Source organism: Pleurodeles waltl, chromosome 3_2 (assembly GCF_031143425.1).
Source record: "Pleurodeles waltl isolate 20211129_DDA chromosome 3_2, aPleWal1.hap1.20221129, whole genome shotgun sequence".
NCBI classification, from domain to species: domain Eukaryota; kingdom Metazoa; phylum Chordata; class Amphibia; order Caudata; family Salamandridae; genus Pleurodeles; species Pleurodeles waltl.
In genome coordinates this window covers 174,046,285-174,063,145 of record NC_090441.1, presented here as the reverse complement: position 1 = coordinate 174,063,145, position 16,861 = coordinate 174,046,285, and the positions used below count along the sequence as shown (strand labels likewise).

The following is a 16,861-nucleotide window of genomic DNA, read 5'->3' as shown; positions in this document are numbered from 1 at the left end:
CAAACTTACACAGTAAGGTTTATCATGTAACTGTTGGGGATGATGGCATCGTCCATAGCAATAGTAGTACCCAGCGCACGTCTAAACATGAAATCCCTGCAACAATGTCTCTCGCAACAATGGTCTCGGGCATGGGGTCAATTTCAAGATCTAGTGTAGTTGGACCGCCAAACTTGCAAAACTCTACAATGGTGGAATCACACCAACTTACCAAAAGGGCGGCCATTTCAGGACCCTGTGCCACAGACCATAATCACCACTGATGCATCAATGACAGTTTGGGGAGCCCAGCTCAACAATTTAACTGTACAGGGAGAAAGAAACTTACCACATAAACCACTTTGATTTGTTAGCAGTGTTCTTAGCCCCCAAAGCATTCCAGCCATAGATCACACACAAAACAGTGTTAAAAAGGACAGACAACATGACGACAATTATCTGCCAAAGGGGGGGGGAGGGAGGGGGCGGCACACTCGTCTCAATTCACTTCTAGCACAGACAATTTGGAAATGGCCAAGTCACAATCTCATTCAGCTACTAGCAGAGTATATCTCAGGGATACACAACCAACAAGCAGACCTCTTAAGCAGAACGCAGCAACAAATACATAAATGGGAAATTCACCCACAAGTGATTCAACAGTACTTTTGCATTTAGGGAATACCACACATGGACCTTCGCAACAAGCAAACGCTAAATGCCCAAACTTCGCATCCAGGTACCGACACCCTCAATCCAATGGCAATGCTCTATGGATCAATTGGTTCGGGATATTTGCTTACGCTTTCCCTCTCTCCCACTCATTCCATTTCTGGTCAACAAAATCAGTCACACCTCACTATGATACTCATAGCTCCCATGTGAACACGTCATCATTGGTACACAACACTGTTGGATCTGTCTGTAGTACCACATCACAAGCTCCCAAACAGACTAGACCTACTGTGTAAGGAAATGCCTCCTTGGCATGGTTACCCCCTGACTTTTTGCCTTTGCTGATGCTATGTTTTGAATTGAAAGTGTGCTGAGGCCTGCTAACCAGACCCCAGCACCAGTGTTCTTTCCCTAACCTGTACTTTTGTTTTCACAATTGGCACACCCTGGCATCCAGGTAAGTCCCTTGTAACTGGTACCAAGGGCCCTGATGCCAGGGAAGGTCTCTAAGGGCTGCAGCATATCTTATGCCACCCTGGGGACCCCTCACTCAGCACAGACACACTGCTTGCCAGCTTGTGTGTGCTGGTGACGACAAAACGAGTAAGTCGACATGGCACTCCCCTCAGAGTGCCATGCCAGCCTCACACTGCCTATGCAGTATAGATAAGTCGCCCCTCTAGCAGGCCTTACAGCCCTAAGGCAGGGTGCACTATACCATAGGTGAGGGCACCAGTGCATAAGCACTGTGCCCCTACAGTGTCTAAGCCAAACCTTGGACATTGTAAGTGCAGGGTAGCCATAAGAGTATATGGTCTGGGAGTCTGTCAAACACGAACTCCACAGCACCATAATGGCTACACTGAAAACTGGGAAGTTTGGTATCAAACTTCTCAGTACAATAAATGCACACTGATGCCAGTGTACATTTTATTGTAAAATACACCCCAGAGGGCACCTTAGAGGTGCCCCCTGAAACCTTAACCAACTACCTGTGTAGGCTGACTGGTTTTAGCAGCCTGCCAAACTCGAGACATGTTGCTGGACACATGGGGAGAGTGCCTTTGTCACTCTGTGGCCAGTAACAAAGCCTGCACTGGGTGGAGATGCTATCACATCCCCCAGGCAGGAGATGTAACACCTGGCGGTGAGCCTCAAAGGCTCACCCCCTTTGTTACAGCACCACAGGGCACTCCAGCTAGTGGAGTTGCCTGCCCCCTCCGGCCACGGCCCCACTTTTGACGGCAAGGCCGGAGGAAATAATGAGAATAACAAGGAGTCGTCACTGGCCAGTCAGGACAGCCCCTAAGGTGCCCTGAGCTGAAGTGACTCTAACTTTTAGAAATCCTCCATCTTGCAGATGGAGGATTCCCCCAATAGGCATAGGAATGTGACCCCCTCCCCTTGGGAGGAGGCACAAAGAGGGTGTACCCACCCTCAGGGCTAGTAGCCATTGGCTACTAACCCCCCAGACCTAAACACGCCCTTAAATTTAGTATTTAAGGGCTCCCCTGAACCTAAGAATTCAGATTCCTGCAACTTACGAAGAAGAGGACTGCTGAGCTGAAAAACCCCTGCAGAGAAGACAGACACCAACTGCTTTGGCCCCAGCCCTACCGGCCTGTCTCCCTCCTTCAGAAGAAAACTGCTCCAGCGACGCTTTCCCCAGGACCAGCGACCTCTGAATCCCCAGAGGACTGCCCTGCTTCAAAAAGACCAAGAAACTCCCGAGGACAGCGGCCCTGTTCAACAAAGACTGCAACTTTGTTTCCAGAGGAGCAGATTTAAAGACCCCTGCAATCCCCACAAGAAGCGTGAGACTTGCAACACTGCACCCGGCGACCCCGACTCGACTGGTGAAGAAACAACGCTACAGGGAGGACCCCCCCGGCGACTCCAAGACTGTGAGTAACCAAAGTTGTCCCCCCTGAGCCCCCACAGTGACGCCTGCAGAGGGAATCCCGAGGCTCCCCCTGACCGCGACTGCCTGACTCTGAAATCCCGACGCCTGGAAAAGACCCTACACCCGCAGCCCCCAGGACCGGAAGGATCGGAACTCCAGTGCAGGAGTGACCCCCAGGAGGCCCTCTCCCTTGCCTAGGTGGTGGCTACCCCGAGGAGCCCCCCCTCCCCCCCCGGTGCCCTACAAAACAACCCCCCTGGTCTGCCCTCCGAAGACGTGGGTACTTACCTGCTGGCAGACTGGAACCGGGGCACCCCCTTCTCCATTGAAGCCTATGTGTTTTGGGCACCTCTTTGACCTCTGCACCTGACTGGCCCTGAGCTGCTGGTGTGGTGACTTTGGGGTTGCTCTGAACCCCCAACGGTGGGCTACCTTGGACCCCAATTTGAACCCCGTAGGTGGTTTACTTACCTGCAAGAACTAACAATAACTTACCTCCCCTAGGAACTGTGAAAATAGCTATATGTGTTTTATGTGAAAAATGAAAAGTATATATGCTATTGTGATTATTCAAAGTACTTACCTGCAATACCTTTCAAATGAGATTACATGTAGAATTTGAACCTGTGGTTCCTAAAATAAACTAAGAAAATATATTTTTCTATACAAAAACCTATTGGCTGGAATTGTCTGTGTGTGTTCCTCATGTATTGCCTGTGTGTATGTACAACAAATGCTTAACACTACTCTTTTGATAAGCCTACTGCTCGACCACACTACCACAAAATAGAGCATTAGTATTCTCTTTTTGCCACTATCTTACCTCTAAGGGGAACCCTTGTACTCTGCATGCTATTTCTTACTGTGAAATAGTACATACAGAGCCAACTTCCTACATACTGACTCAAAACAAAGGTCCAATCTGAGCATTCCAATCCCAGTGTGCTCAGTGTGGCGGTTTGGCTCCTGAGTTCATAGTTTGGATATCTAGAGCTTCCATCAGAACGTATGGACATTCTAAAAAGAAGCGCATAAACCTACAACTAGACAGTGCTATGCAGCTAAATGGAAAAGTTTTGTATATTACTGTCAACCCAAAAACATTGATCTACTTAAAGCATCAGTACAGGATATTGTATGTTATTTGCTTTTACTTACAAAAAGCAAATCTTGCATATTAATCTATTAAAATTCATTTAACAGCAATATCAGCCTACCTCCAAAACAGACAGCATACTACTGTATTTAGAATTCCTGTCATAAAAGCTTTTATGGAGGGCCTTAAGAGTTATTCCACCTAGAGCTCCACCAGCTCCGGCATGGACTCTTAATATTGTGCTCGCAGGGCTTATGGATCCACCATTTGAACCCATGCATTCTTGCTCTCTTCAGTTTCTCTCATGGAAAGTTGCTTTCCTAGTAGCAATTATTTCCTTAAGGAGAGTTAGTGATATTCAAGCATTCACTTTAGAAGAACCTTTCTTCCAAATTCACAAACACAAAATAGTACTTAAATCCAAAATTCCTACCCAAAGTGGTTTCACCATTTCACATCAGTCCGTGGAATTGCCAGTCTTCTTTCCATAGCCAGATTCAGTTGCTCAAAGAGCTCTTGACACTCTTGATGTCAAAAGAACTCTCATGTATTACATAGACAGGACAAAAGACTTCAGAAAATCTAAACTTTTTTGTGCTGTTTCAGCAGTCTCATAAGGGTAATCCTATTTCAAAACCGGGATTAGCCAGATGGATAGTAAAGTGTATTCAAACTTGCTATCTCAAAGCTAAAAGGCAACTATTAGTAACTCCTAAAGCACATTCTACTAGAAAGAAAGGTGCTTCAGTGGCATACTTAGGAAATGTATCCATGGCAGACATATGCAAAGCAGCCACATGCTCCACACCCCACACATTTACTAAACACTACTGTGTGAATATGCCATCTCGCCAACAAGCAAATGTTGGTCAAGCAGTGCTTAAAACACTATTTCAAACTAATCCAACTCTACAGACTAGCCACTGCTTTTCAGTCTATGCAAAGCTTGTGTATCTGCACCTACACATGCCATTGAATGGAAAATGTCGTTCACCCAGTGTGCATCTGTTCGTGGCATGTAGTGCGGCAGATTTACAGGTGCCCTCCCTCCTCCCCAAAAGCTTGTAGCCGTTGTTGTTCTTTCTTTATGCAAATATGTAAACATTGCATGGTCATCTTTTGTACTGTGTATGTGTGTATATATGTGTGTGTGTATATGTACAAATACATTTATTCACTCCTTATTTTCCCTCCTGCGGGAAAATAATCTAACAAAGGACTTGATGCCCATGCGCACTATCACTGAGAGGAGTCACTCCATCTGGTGACTCAAAAAAGCTTCTTCGAAGAAAAACTTGTAACATTCCGAGCCCAACGCTAGATGGCGGACTTATGCAAAGCATGTGAATCTGCAGCACTACATGCCACGAACAGATGTACAGTGGGTGACATTTTCCATATATATATATATTTGTGTATAAAACAATATAATAGCAAAGTAATTGGAACATTACAGTATTGCCCAGATTATAGGTGTTTGTAGGCCAGATGCAACTTTCAAACAGCCCGGTCAGACCATGGAGATAAACCAGCTTCAACACCACATTAATGGCAACAGCCTTAACAGTAAGTACCCGTGGCATAAATCTTGAAACATCGGGCCTTGATTAATAAGATCCTGAGGCACAGGATACTGTGCCTTCAGGCAGTGACACTTAATCCCCACTGCCACATGATCTGCCAACTGGGCCCCTCTTTGTAGACGACCGAGATTGACTGGCAAAAAAATTCCCTTTGCTTTGAGTGCCCTCAGCCACTACAGATGGTTGCTAATTCTTGGTCTGTCTGTTCCCATAGGCACCCTCCAAATCAAGACCAGACTAGGTTCTCATGCATTGACTCCTCAAAGTTGCAATTTTGCTTGCAGAATAGACAGTACAAGTTCCATACTTAAACTGGGCAGGGGAATGTATTCAATTTATTTCAGGATGCACAAAAATGATGGCAGGTTAAGTAATCCATTTGAACATCAAGACTTTGCAGGAGTTTGCTCAGCTTCTGTAAACAGCACAATAGACAATAGGGCAATGCTAGTTTTGAGTGGTATCTGTTTCTTATATTTAGTATCTGAGACTTGTGTTAAGTGGCACGCATCATCAGTTCATAGTTCTCCTGCTCAGGAAGATGTTTGCTTCAAGAGTGTTTAACAAATGTCTGGCACTTGTGGCAGCATGCCCTCAGTACCTGTATTCAAATATTTCCTTATCTGGATTAAATGGTGAGGGCAGCAAAAGTTTGGAAATGTCGAGAGCCAACCCAACAGACTATTAGTGTGTCCCTGTTATTGTCAACCAGTCACATCTTAAGCTTGAGTTTTGTTAGGACAATTTCTCTCTGCATTGAAATCCTGCATTACAAAATTGCAAGCTTTGCTGAAATTGACTCCCTTTCCCGAGACTTTTGTCTCGGACAGTATAAAATTTTGTTGCAGTTAACAATAATGGCATGCATAGATTTAATTCCTAATGCAAGGCTACAAATGCCAACCCTTCAAGGGTGTTTAACAAATAAGTTGCTTCACATGGTAAGTATTTGTGGACAGGATCTAGTGTTGTCACTTGGAGTTTCTTAGTGTCCTATAAAAATGGGACAAGCTTCTCTTTCAATGGACAGTTCTTTTTCATCACCACAGTCACAGATGACGTTAACCCATGCAGGTTTCACCTTATAGTTTTGCAAGCAGTGAGTGAGGCCAGCGGATATCGGCTGGTTAGAGCATTCAGACACCAAGCTAGCTCTGAAGGACTTAAAAGGTCATTACCACAAAGTGGTAATGATGAAAAAAAAAAAAACAGAACCTAGTATTGGAGAAAAGACTTTGGAGTTGAGGAACTAGGTTCGAGCCGACTCAATCTTGTGGTTCGGGGCAAATCACTTAATCTTACTGTGCCTACAAAAAAAGTGAATGTCTTTGTGTAACGTAAGTGGTGTTCATGTAAAGCGCTTCATACATTCAGATCGAGTTTGGACTGTTTAAAAATATAAACCTAAAATTTAACATGCATGTATTCATTTATGAACAGTCTTGACCAGCGCTATACACAATGAAGATTATGTGAAGAACCAAACAATTCAGATTCTTCCTTCTTACCCTAAAACAGGAAGTACAGGCCCAAAAAGAAGTAGATGATTTGAAAAGAGCAAAAGAGTTGAGCCTTCAAGGTGAGGCATGACTTACTATATTTCTTTCATTTTTTAATAGGCTGTTAATTCGAACTCCTTTCGCTACTGCACCTTTTCTGCTGTTGTAATACGTTAATTTGAGCTTTAATGAAATTAAACCCTGTTCAACCAGATTTCTCCAGTGCACAGAGAAATCTAGCTCTTTGTTGAATTGTCTGTCATGCTCAATTAGGCATTGCCTGCACTACAGTCTCGAACATTTGCATGAAGTCATATCTTACAATTTTCTCTACCTTTGGGAAATAAAATGACAATGTGTGCATGTCTGTTTTATTCCTGACGCATTGACTAAAGTAAATTTTGCATCAAAGCATCTTGATAGTTAATGTATAATTTGTGCCTGCGTGCTGGGATTGGGTAGGGAGTGTTCTCTGTTTAGGACTTCAATGATGATACCTGTGATGCAGGCTAGGATCACAAGTAAGTACTTTTTTCATTAGTTTGCTTTCAAATGTTACTTATGCTATCCTCAAAATGATGTTCCATGTGTCCACTTGCACCATCTGGGGTGCAAAAACTTTTGAATAGGGTTCCCACATTTCCAAGCTGCCATGGTGTGCCAACATAAAACCGAGTTGCCTGCACTCTAAAAGAAAAGCTTAGATTGCACTTAAATATAAAAAGAGTGAAGTATTTAGCTGAGTGGTTATCCTGAAACGTGGCAGAAATAACGTAATTCCTTTACAGCAAGAAAATAGTATTACTCTGTTTTTCTGTGCCTCATAAAAATTCTGAAAATTATGTGGCTAGAGATCATCACCTCAGACAAATCCCTAAACCCAAGCAGTCCTCCTGAACTTTTTGTGAACCATATTCTATTGAAAACCAAGATCAGAGGTCTCCTGGCTTTTCAACCAATAAATGCACAGAATTATTAGAGAGCCAAACTTGGCAAATCATGCACCTCACCCCAACTTTCTGCTTCTGACAATGTCAGTTTTTTATTTTGTCAACTTACTGGCATAAAGACCACGTCAGACTTCCTGAAGCAAAAAAAAGGGAAAGTGGGAGGAACGATAGAAGCATATGAGGTAGCATTGAGGATCCAAAATATTAATCCACACAGCTACAGTGCCATTCAAGGATCACTAAGCTCCTGGCCAGACTAGTTTCAAATCCATATCTGAATCAAGGAGCAGTAAAAGATAAATATACCAATCGCAACAGAAGGAAAGGCGGAGGGAGGCAAGTGGGTGCTTTCCCCTTCACTTATCCACTAAAGGAATTTGTTCCTCACGTCCTTGAGTCTTAACTCTGATAAAAACTTGTCTTTCCATATAGTATATTTCTGATGGATACTTCTAACCAAAGATTCCTCACCTTGTGTATGTTCCCCAAGGTGTCAGATGTGATCTGGAAACTTTTTTAAAGCACTACTCCAGTGTTTTAAGGAAAATGTCATCCCTTGCCCTAAATGTGGTTTGCAGCAGACCTTTGCAAAGTCCCTTTATAGTGCTTGTGGTCTCAGAACAACCGGTGGGGCTGCAACAACTGCACCGAGATGAACCCTAAGTCCATATTGGACCATAAGGCCAAACTTCGTTACCAAACACAAGACGATTCCATGCATTGACCTGTAAAAGTTGAAAGAAAGGTCCTGTTTCCGAATTTGTTCTTGCAGCAGTATGATTGCAGTTGAAGTCTTTGGGCAAGTCCAAGAGAAAGCAAATGCCAAAACTGGAATCTGCCCCTTTCTGCCACTCTTGGATCCCACAGAGAGCACAAGGGCATCAACATGGTCATTTTTAAGTGATCACTTATCCACTGGGGTCTCTGAAGTCAGGTAACTGTCTTCCCAGTCAAATGCTCACAGAGGCCTCTGCACATCTTCTTTACAAGATGGCATAACCACGTGGCCACCTAGAGCTCTGGGTACCACCCTGTCAGGTGGTGCAGGGGAGTGGACGCTCCCCTTGCCTCTGTCGCGCCAGTGCAGGGACCAGTGGTCCATGGACTGGTGGAAACTGAATTTTGCAAGAAGGGCACCAAATGTGCCCTTTATAGCAGTCCAGTGGCATGGGAAGGCTACCCCTCCCCAGCCTGTAACACTTATTTCCAAATGAGGTGAGGTTGCACACCTCTATTACAGGAAATCCTTATTTCTGCCGTCCCCTTGTGAGCTGGTCAAGCAGCAGGAGGGCGGAATTGTTTGAGGGGATGCAGCAGTGCAGGTTGCCCGCAGACCCTGGAAGACTGGCATCCTCTAACCTCCAGAGTGCATGGAATCATGCCACCAATGCTAGAATCCGTATTGGGGTATGATTCCGACATGTTTGATACCAAACATATACAGATTCGGAGTTACCATTATGTAGCTGGACCACAGCCAGTGGCCAGTACAAAACTAAAATGGATTCCCAACACTTCTGAAGTCAAGGAAATTGGAGCTGGAGTTTGTTGGGGCACCTCTGCTCATGCAGGGGTGCCCACACACAGGGCCCTGCACCCTGCTCTTTTGGGCTAAAAGGGGTTTATCATAGAGGATACTGTGACCTGGTGCAGTGACCAGCTGTAGGAAGCTGTCTCTCTATATACTATATCAAAATGAAATATAGTGTGCAGAGTCCAGGGGTTCCCCAAGAGGCTTGACGGAGGCAATAATAGATAATACTAATGCACTGTTTGTGGTAGTGTGGTCGAGCAGTTGAACTTATCAGAGGGTAGTGTTAAGCATTTGTTGTACACATACAAGCAATAAGTGCAATGACTTAACTCCAGGCCAATAGGTTTTTAATAGAAAAATATTTTTTAATTTATTTTAGAACCTTCAGATTGCAGGTAAGTACATTAAATGTAAGGTACTTTGCATAGGTATAATGGCAATAAGCTATTTTTAAAGTGGACACAGTGCAAATTTCAACATTTTCTGGGGGAGGTAAGTACAGTTTGCTTTATTTACCATTTTAATCACTTACAGGTTCACTCTCCTGGGCGTAGGTAGAACACCGTTTGGGGGTTCAAGTCAACCCCAAACACCCAGCAACACCAGGCCAGCCAGGTGCAGAGGTCAGAGGAGGCAAAATAACGTGGGCGCCTATGGAGACAGGGGGTGCTCAGGATCTGGTCTGCTGGCAGGTAAGTACCCAAGTCTTCAGGTGGACACTTGCCAGGGACGTCTGGTGCAGAGTGGTGGGGACTCATGCTTCTGGAGTGAGGTGTGAGTCCCTTTGGATGGGGCCAAAGCAGTTGGCCTCTTCCTTCTCTGCAGGGTTTTTCAGCTAGGCAGTCCTTTTTAGGTCTTCTGGAATCGAAACTCCTGGGTTCAGAGTTACCCGTAAATACTGAATTTAGGAGTGTTAGGGTCACAGGGCAGTAGCCAGTGGCTTCTGTGCTTGAGGGTGGCTACACCCTCCTTGTGCTCCCTCCCTTTAGGGAGGGGAGCACATCCCTGTCCCTATTGGGCTAAATTCTCCAAAACAAGTTGGTGGATTTTCTAAGGAGGGGGTCACTTCAGCTCTGGTCACCTTAAGGGTGGATCTGGCTGACAGGGTGACACCTTGTTTTTCTCATTATCTACCTAGACTTGCTGCCAAAAGTGGGGTCTTTGTCCGGGGTGGTGGACATCTCCATTAGCTGGTGTGCCCTGGGGCGGTGTATCACCAGGCTTTGGCCTTTTAAGGTGTACCAATGCCCTGGGTACCTAGGTACCATATACTAGGGACTTTTAGGGGTATATCAGTGTGCCAACTGTGGGGTGATAGAAGCTTCAAAGCAACTACATTTGGGGGGGAGAGAGCACAATCATTGGGGTCCTGGTTAGCAGGATCCCAGTGAAAAGCTAAGCACACTAACAGGCAAAAAGTGCGGGTGACAATGCCAGATAGAAGACTTTCCTACAATCCCTCTAGCAGCCCTAAGAAAGGGTGCATTTTATTACACGCGAGGGCATATCTGCTCAAGTAGATATGCCCATTCTAGCCTGTCGAGTCTCAGTAATAGTATGTGACCGAAGCAACCATTTTAAATGCATGTGCTGGGCACTGGTCACTACGAGTTCCCCAGCTACATGATGGCTTCACTGAAGATAGGGATGCTTGATACTAAACATCTCATATTGGTGAACCCACACCGATGCTAGTTTTGGATTTACTAATACATGCACCCAAAGGACACTTTAGAGATATCCAGTGAAAACCTACCAGCTAATAGTGTTAACTGATTGGTCCTGACCAGTTAAGCCACGTTTCTGACCCCATGAGGTGAGAGCCAGTGCTCTCGGGGTCCAGAAACAAACACCTGCACTGGACGAGGGCGTTAACACCTGCTCAGTATTTATTTCTGGTCATAACTGCTTGAAAAAGATTTTCTGTTTTCTCTGTCTACATTGGAAGATGTATATTCTACAGCTTTGTGTATCCGTTCTTTTGGTGCTTCAAACAGACTTCTATCATGTCAGACACCCAAAAGGGGATCTTTAGACCATGCAGCACTTGTAAAAAGAAGAGGCTACACATAGATGACTCTCATAAAGACTGCATATAGTCTTTCTCTTCCAGGGCATCCTCATCAATAGTCATAAACATTGAATATTCCCGCCCTTGTGCGGGGACCCCGGAGCATACGTAAAATACACACACATAAAGTATGAAATATGCACGAAAAATATATGTAGCATTTTTAGTAGACAAATTTTCATACGAAACTCATATATACATGTATAAAACAGCAATGCAGACTATAATCCTAAACAGACTAAAATGCTTTATTTCTATGGAGTTGTTTTTTTAAAGTTCTTTTCAAAATTACAATAGGAGTAAACATATCTACCAAAGCCCCACCACTGGGCCTAGGGAAATAAGCAGTAGTATTCATCAGAGAAAAAAGAGAAACTACATTGAAAAACACTGGAGCATTCTTAGCCAATAGGCTGCATGCAGGTTAACACAGGAGAACCATAAAAACTTTGGCACCGTGTCTTTAAGACCCTGAGCACCTCCAGTATGCCAACATGCCTCAGGGGTGAAGGAGAGGTGACAGTTGGTTCACAGTTAGGTCAGTTCTTTTTTCCGGCTTCTTCGGAGAGGATCCTGGAGCATTGAGCTCTGTTTTTCTGAGTTTTTCTCAGACAAATACTTCAGAACAGCATTTTTTCCACCTTTACTCGACATCTAACATCATTGTCTGAGTCTGGAAGTTTTTTTCCTGACTGAAAAATGCCTTCACTTTTTGTGAAATGCCCTTCCTGTGGGAAGAAGGCCCAGTCAGATCCACACACTGTCTGCATTGTGTGCTTGCCTCAGAGTCACTGCCCTGACACTTGCAAACACTGCGAGAAAATGTCTAAAAGAACTCTGAAGGACAGGGAGAAGATCAGGCTTCATGGGCTTCACGAGAGGCAGAAAACATCATCCTCTTCGCTTCCCAGGCAGCCAACAAGCCATTCTCAGGAGAGACAGGCTAGATCGACGTCAGCAGGTAGGAAGATACCTGTTTGTTCCCCGTCCGCTGCCACCATCTCACCGTCGTAGGTCGACGGCGACCTGGCCGAAGTCGAAGGATACGGCGTCGAGAGAACATGGCCACAGCAGGGGCATATCTCCGTCGACGGCAACCCACTGATCGACGTCAAGCCATCACCGGCGTGCCCATTTGCCGCCGAAGGCCTTGCACCCCTCGACGTCAAGGAAGGTGATGTCGAAATCGCCTCGGCGGCAGGAACGAGGACATCCGCCGTTGGCGGCCCACCGCTCGACAGCGAGGCACACGACGGCGAGCAGGTCGCGGTCCAGGGATCGCCAGTCAACGTCTAGGCACTCAATGTTGAGACAGGAACAACCGACGGCGCTCCCTTCGTTGTTACAGCTGTCGACGTCGACACAGGTTTTACCTGTCTTGCAGGGAGCAGAGCATCGGCTTCCGCCGGCGGATAAGACCACTCCAACATCTCCGGTGGTCTCCATAAGAAGTGGTTCATCTCGGTCGAGAGCTGCATCGTCTGGGCATGTCTCGCCCATCAATTTGTCACCGAGGTGATTGGAGAGCCTTAATAGACCGGCCTCCCCGGACTCGCAGTATTCGAGGATGTACTCTCCTACTACCGCTCTCCCGAGAACACCATCACCGACCGCGCGGGCAGGACGGGCTCGTTCTGCTTCTCACCAGTCGACCACGAGGCCTGGGCGCTCTGCTACAGCATCTCGCAGCAGGTCACGCTCCCAAGATCTAGGTCACGGTCAAGACACAGAAGGTCGCCCTCTTGGTCATCGTCAAGGTCATCCGTCAGACAATACTCCCCCACCTTAACGGATTCTCCACCAGCTAGGGTTTCACTGGTGGACGACATCACTACCTTTAGTGAGGTGCTTATCAGGGGAGCACAAAAGCTAAACAGAGGTTCCAGAACGTCAACCTCCTCATCTGTCATTTTTTAAACTCTGCAGCATAGAGCGGTTTCGAAAAAGCTGCTGCCGCTAGTGCCTGGTCTGTTGCAACCAACCATGGACACCTTTTTAGCGCCAGCCACCCTCAAATCAGCTCCTGCTAGGATCTTGAAAAAATATAAAGCGCCTGAACAAGATCCTTTATTTCTCAGGACGGATCCGCCGCCGGACTCAGTAATTTTGGCCGCAGCCCGAAAAACACACTCAGTAGCATCATCCTCCACGGTTCCACCGGACAAGGAGAGCAGACATCTAGACTCTGGGGAGGAAAATGTGCGGCACGGCGGCTTCTATGATGGTCTCCAGCGCTTCTGCACTCCTAGGCAGATATGACCGTTCACTGTGGGACTCTCTGAACAGGTTTGCAGACAAATTGCCTAGGGAGGACAGGCAGGACTTCCAGGAGATCCTTCAAGAGGGATGTCTGGTCTCCAACCAGGTCATCAGCGCAGCGGCGGATGGGGCAGACTTAGCTGCACATGGATACGCACATGGGGGTTTGTGCAAGGAGGTCTTCCTGGTTGAGACTGACTGGATTAAAACAGAAAGCACAACAGCGTATCTTAAATCTTCCCTTCAACGGGAACTCGCTGTTTGGTACCCATATGGACGAAGAGATGGTGCGCATGAAGACGGAAGTGGACACCATGAGGGCAGTAGGCCTGGAGAGAAAAAAGAACTTCAGGTGAAGGTATAGGCCTTATGACAGGCACCCTTTCCAGCAGAGGGTTCAAACCCCTCATTGGTCCCAGAGGCCACAGCAGAGGCAAGGACGCCCACTTTTTCAGTCTCGTAAGGCCACGAGGGAACGAGGGTCAAGTAGACCACAGCAGTCCACACCCAAAGCGCCAGCAAAACAATGAGAACTCTCTTCCCTTAACACTGTGCACCACTCCAGTGAGGGGGGAAGTATCACAGATTTTATTCACGAGTGGCGTGGTATAACAAAAGACAAATGGGTGCTCAACATTGTCGAGAATGGGTACTCTCTTATTTTCCGGCAACCTCCACCGCACTTGCCACCAACCAAATGCAATCCGTCTCACGTCAGCCTATTGCGCAGAGGCTCATGCCCTTTTACGGAAAAAAAGCAATAGAAAAGTTTACGCCCGTTATTTTCTGGTAGCGAAAAAAGCCAGAGAGGGTGTTTTCAGACCGATTCTGGACTTACGACTACTGAACAAGTACATAAAAAAGCAAAAGTTCAGGATGCTGGCCCTTCACCAGATTTTCCCTCAGCTACATCAGGGGGACTGGATGTGCTCCATCGACCTACAGGATGCGTACTTTCACATCCCGATCGTTCCCAAGCATCGGAAATTCCTGCGCTTCCGGATAGCCTCACAGCACTATCAGTTCAAGGTGCTACCATTCGGCCTGAAATCTGCCCCTCGCGTTTTCTCGAAATGCGTAGCAGTGGTAGCGGCACATCTACGGAAGCAAAAAATCTTCATTTACCCATACCTAGATGACTGGCTACTGAAAGCCTCCTCTCCGGAACAGGCGAGAAGCCATCGGGACATTGTGCTCAAGGTTTTCAGGTCTCTAGGTCTACAAGTCAACTACCAGAAGTCCACCTTGGTTCCAACGCAGAATCTCCACTACCTGGGAGCAATACTAGATACAGAGCTCGAAAGAGTGTATCCTTCGGAAGAACGACTATTATCAATAAAGAAAAAGTGTCAAGACCTGTTGAAGTCAGACGCACCTACGGCCCGTCAGGTGACATCTCTACTGGGCTCCATGGCATCATGCATTTTCGTTGTCCTGAATGCCAGGCTACATATGAGGCCCCTCCAAGAGGCGTTGGAAAACAACTGGAACCAGAGGACAGGCTGCTGGAGGACAGAGTGCGGCTGCCGATAAGAGCACGACAGTCATTACAGTGGTGGATGCACAGACCTCACCTGTCAGTAGGAGCTCCGTTTCACCAGGTAATTCCATCCGACACTCTGGTAACGGATGCGTCTCTTCAGGGAGGGGGGGGGGGGACTCATCTAGGTCCCCTTCAAGCTCAGGGCCTGTGGTCCGACAACGAAAGGGAGTACCACATCAATCTGCTGGAGCTCAGAGCAGTCCATCTGGCTCAAGTCTTTTGCTCCATCGATTCAGGGGAAATCTCTCCTAATACAAACGGACAATACAACCATAATGTATTATTTGAACAGACAAGGGGGAACGAGATCCCTACCCCTATCTCGGGAGTCTCAAACAATCTGGCATTGGCTCCTGGCGAGAGGAATGTCACAGCGGTTCACCTACCAGGTCAACAAAACGTGGAAGCAGATTTCCTGAGCAGACACCTCGGACGCCCACGATTGGGTCCTGCACGACGAAGTCGTCGAAGACATCTTCGCTCAATGGGGTCGGCCTCAATTGGACCTCTTCGCAGACGAGGTAAACAGGAAATGCCCAGACTTCGCGTCCAGGTTCTACCGTCCAGGATCTCGAGGGAATGCCCTGTTGATCGACTGGTCAGGGATATTTCTCCACGCTTTTCCACCGATCCCCCTCATACCAGCGGTGATCAACAAACTTTACAGATCCAGCACCAGAATGATTCTCATAGCTCCGCAATGGCCCCGTCAGTTCTGGTACACGGATCTCCTCAACCTATCGGAACAACCTCACAGGAGGCTGCCGTGCAGACCGGATCTTCTTTGCAGGATGGAGGGCAGGGTACTTCACCCCAACCTACCCTCTCTGAGCTTGACAGCATGGCTCCTGAATTCCTGCAGTATGGGCACCTAGGGCTCTCGCAGGAGTGCATGAACATCTTGAAGGAGTCCAGATGACCTTCCACGCGGTGTTCTTACGCGTTCAGGTGGAAGAGGTTCTACATATGTTGCTGTCAGCAAGGTCAGAATCCCATACTGGCTCAGGAGGAGGTCATACTGTCTTACCTACTCCATTTGGCAAAATCCAGTCTGCAGGTATCATCTATTAAGGTACATTTATCTGCCATTACAGCCTATCGTAAGTCACCTTCTCAGGAATCCTTCTTTACGAAACCAGTAGTCAAGGATTTCTTAGAAGGTTTGAAAAAGGTTTTTCCTCCCATTCGGAAACCCTCCCCTCCATGGGAGCTGAACATAGTACTATCAAAACTTTTGGGCCCTCCTTTCGAACCTATACACAAAGCCTCTGCAACACCTTACGTGGAAGACTGCTTTTTTTTGGTAGCCATTACTTCCGCAAGGAGGGTCTTTGAAATTCAGGCTTTGTCCTCAAAAGAACCGTTCAGTCTTTCACGACAATAGAGTGGTTCTACTAACTCACCCATCATTCCTACCGAAGGTGGTGTCAGAATTTCACATCAGACTATTTCTCTACCAACTTTATTCCCCAATCCGGAGACTCCGGCGGAGAAAGCTTTGCACTCCATAGATCTGAAAAGAGTGCTAAAATTTTATTTGGATAAAACCAAGCTGATTAGACATTCCAACCACTTGTTTATAAATTATGGTCATTTGAGAGCAGGGGAGGCAGCATCAAAACGAACCATATCAAGATGGATAGTTTCTTGTATTGTTAATGCATACCAGTTGGCTAACAAACTTCTTGCTAGACCTAAAGCGCATTCCACAAGAGGAAAGGCGGCTACTGCTGCCCTCCTTAATGTTCCAATCTCTGAAATTTGTAAGG

At 46.5% G+C, this 16,861-nt stretch overlaps 1 protein-coding gene across 4 annotated transcripts in view; it reads left to right on the top strand.

The window, feature by feature from the left end:
* Positions 1 to 16,861, top strand: part of USP37 (ubiquitin specific peptidase 37) — a 328,025-nt gene that overhangs the window by 213,237 nt on the left and 97,927 nt on the right. For all 4 annotated transcript variants that reach the window (XM_069227105.1, XM_069227104.1, XM_069227107.1 and 1 more), the window contains one exon: positions 6,755 to 6,815. In XM_069227105.1, coding sequence (XP_069083206.1) covers positions 6,755 to 6,815 — 61 coding nt within the window. The remainder of the gene's footprint in view (positions 1 to 6,754; positions 6,816 to 16,861) is intronic.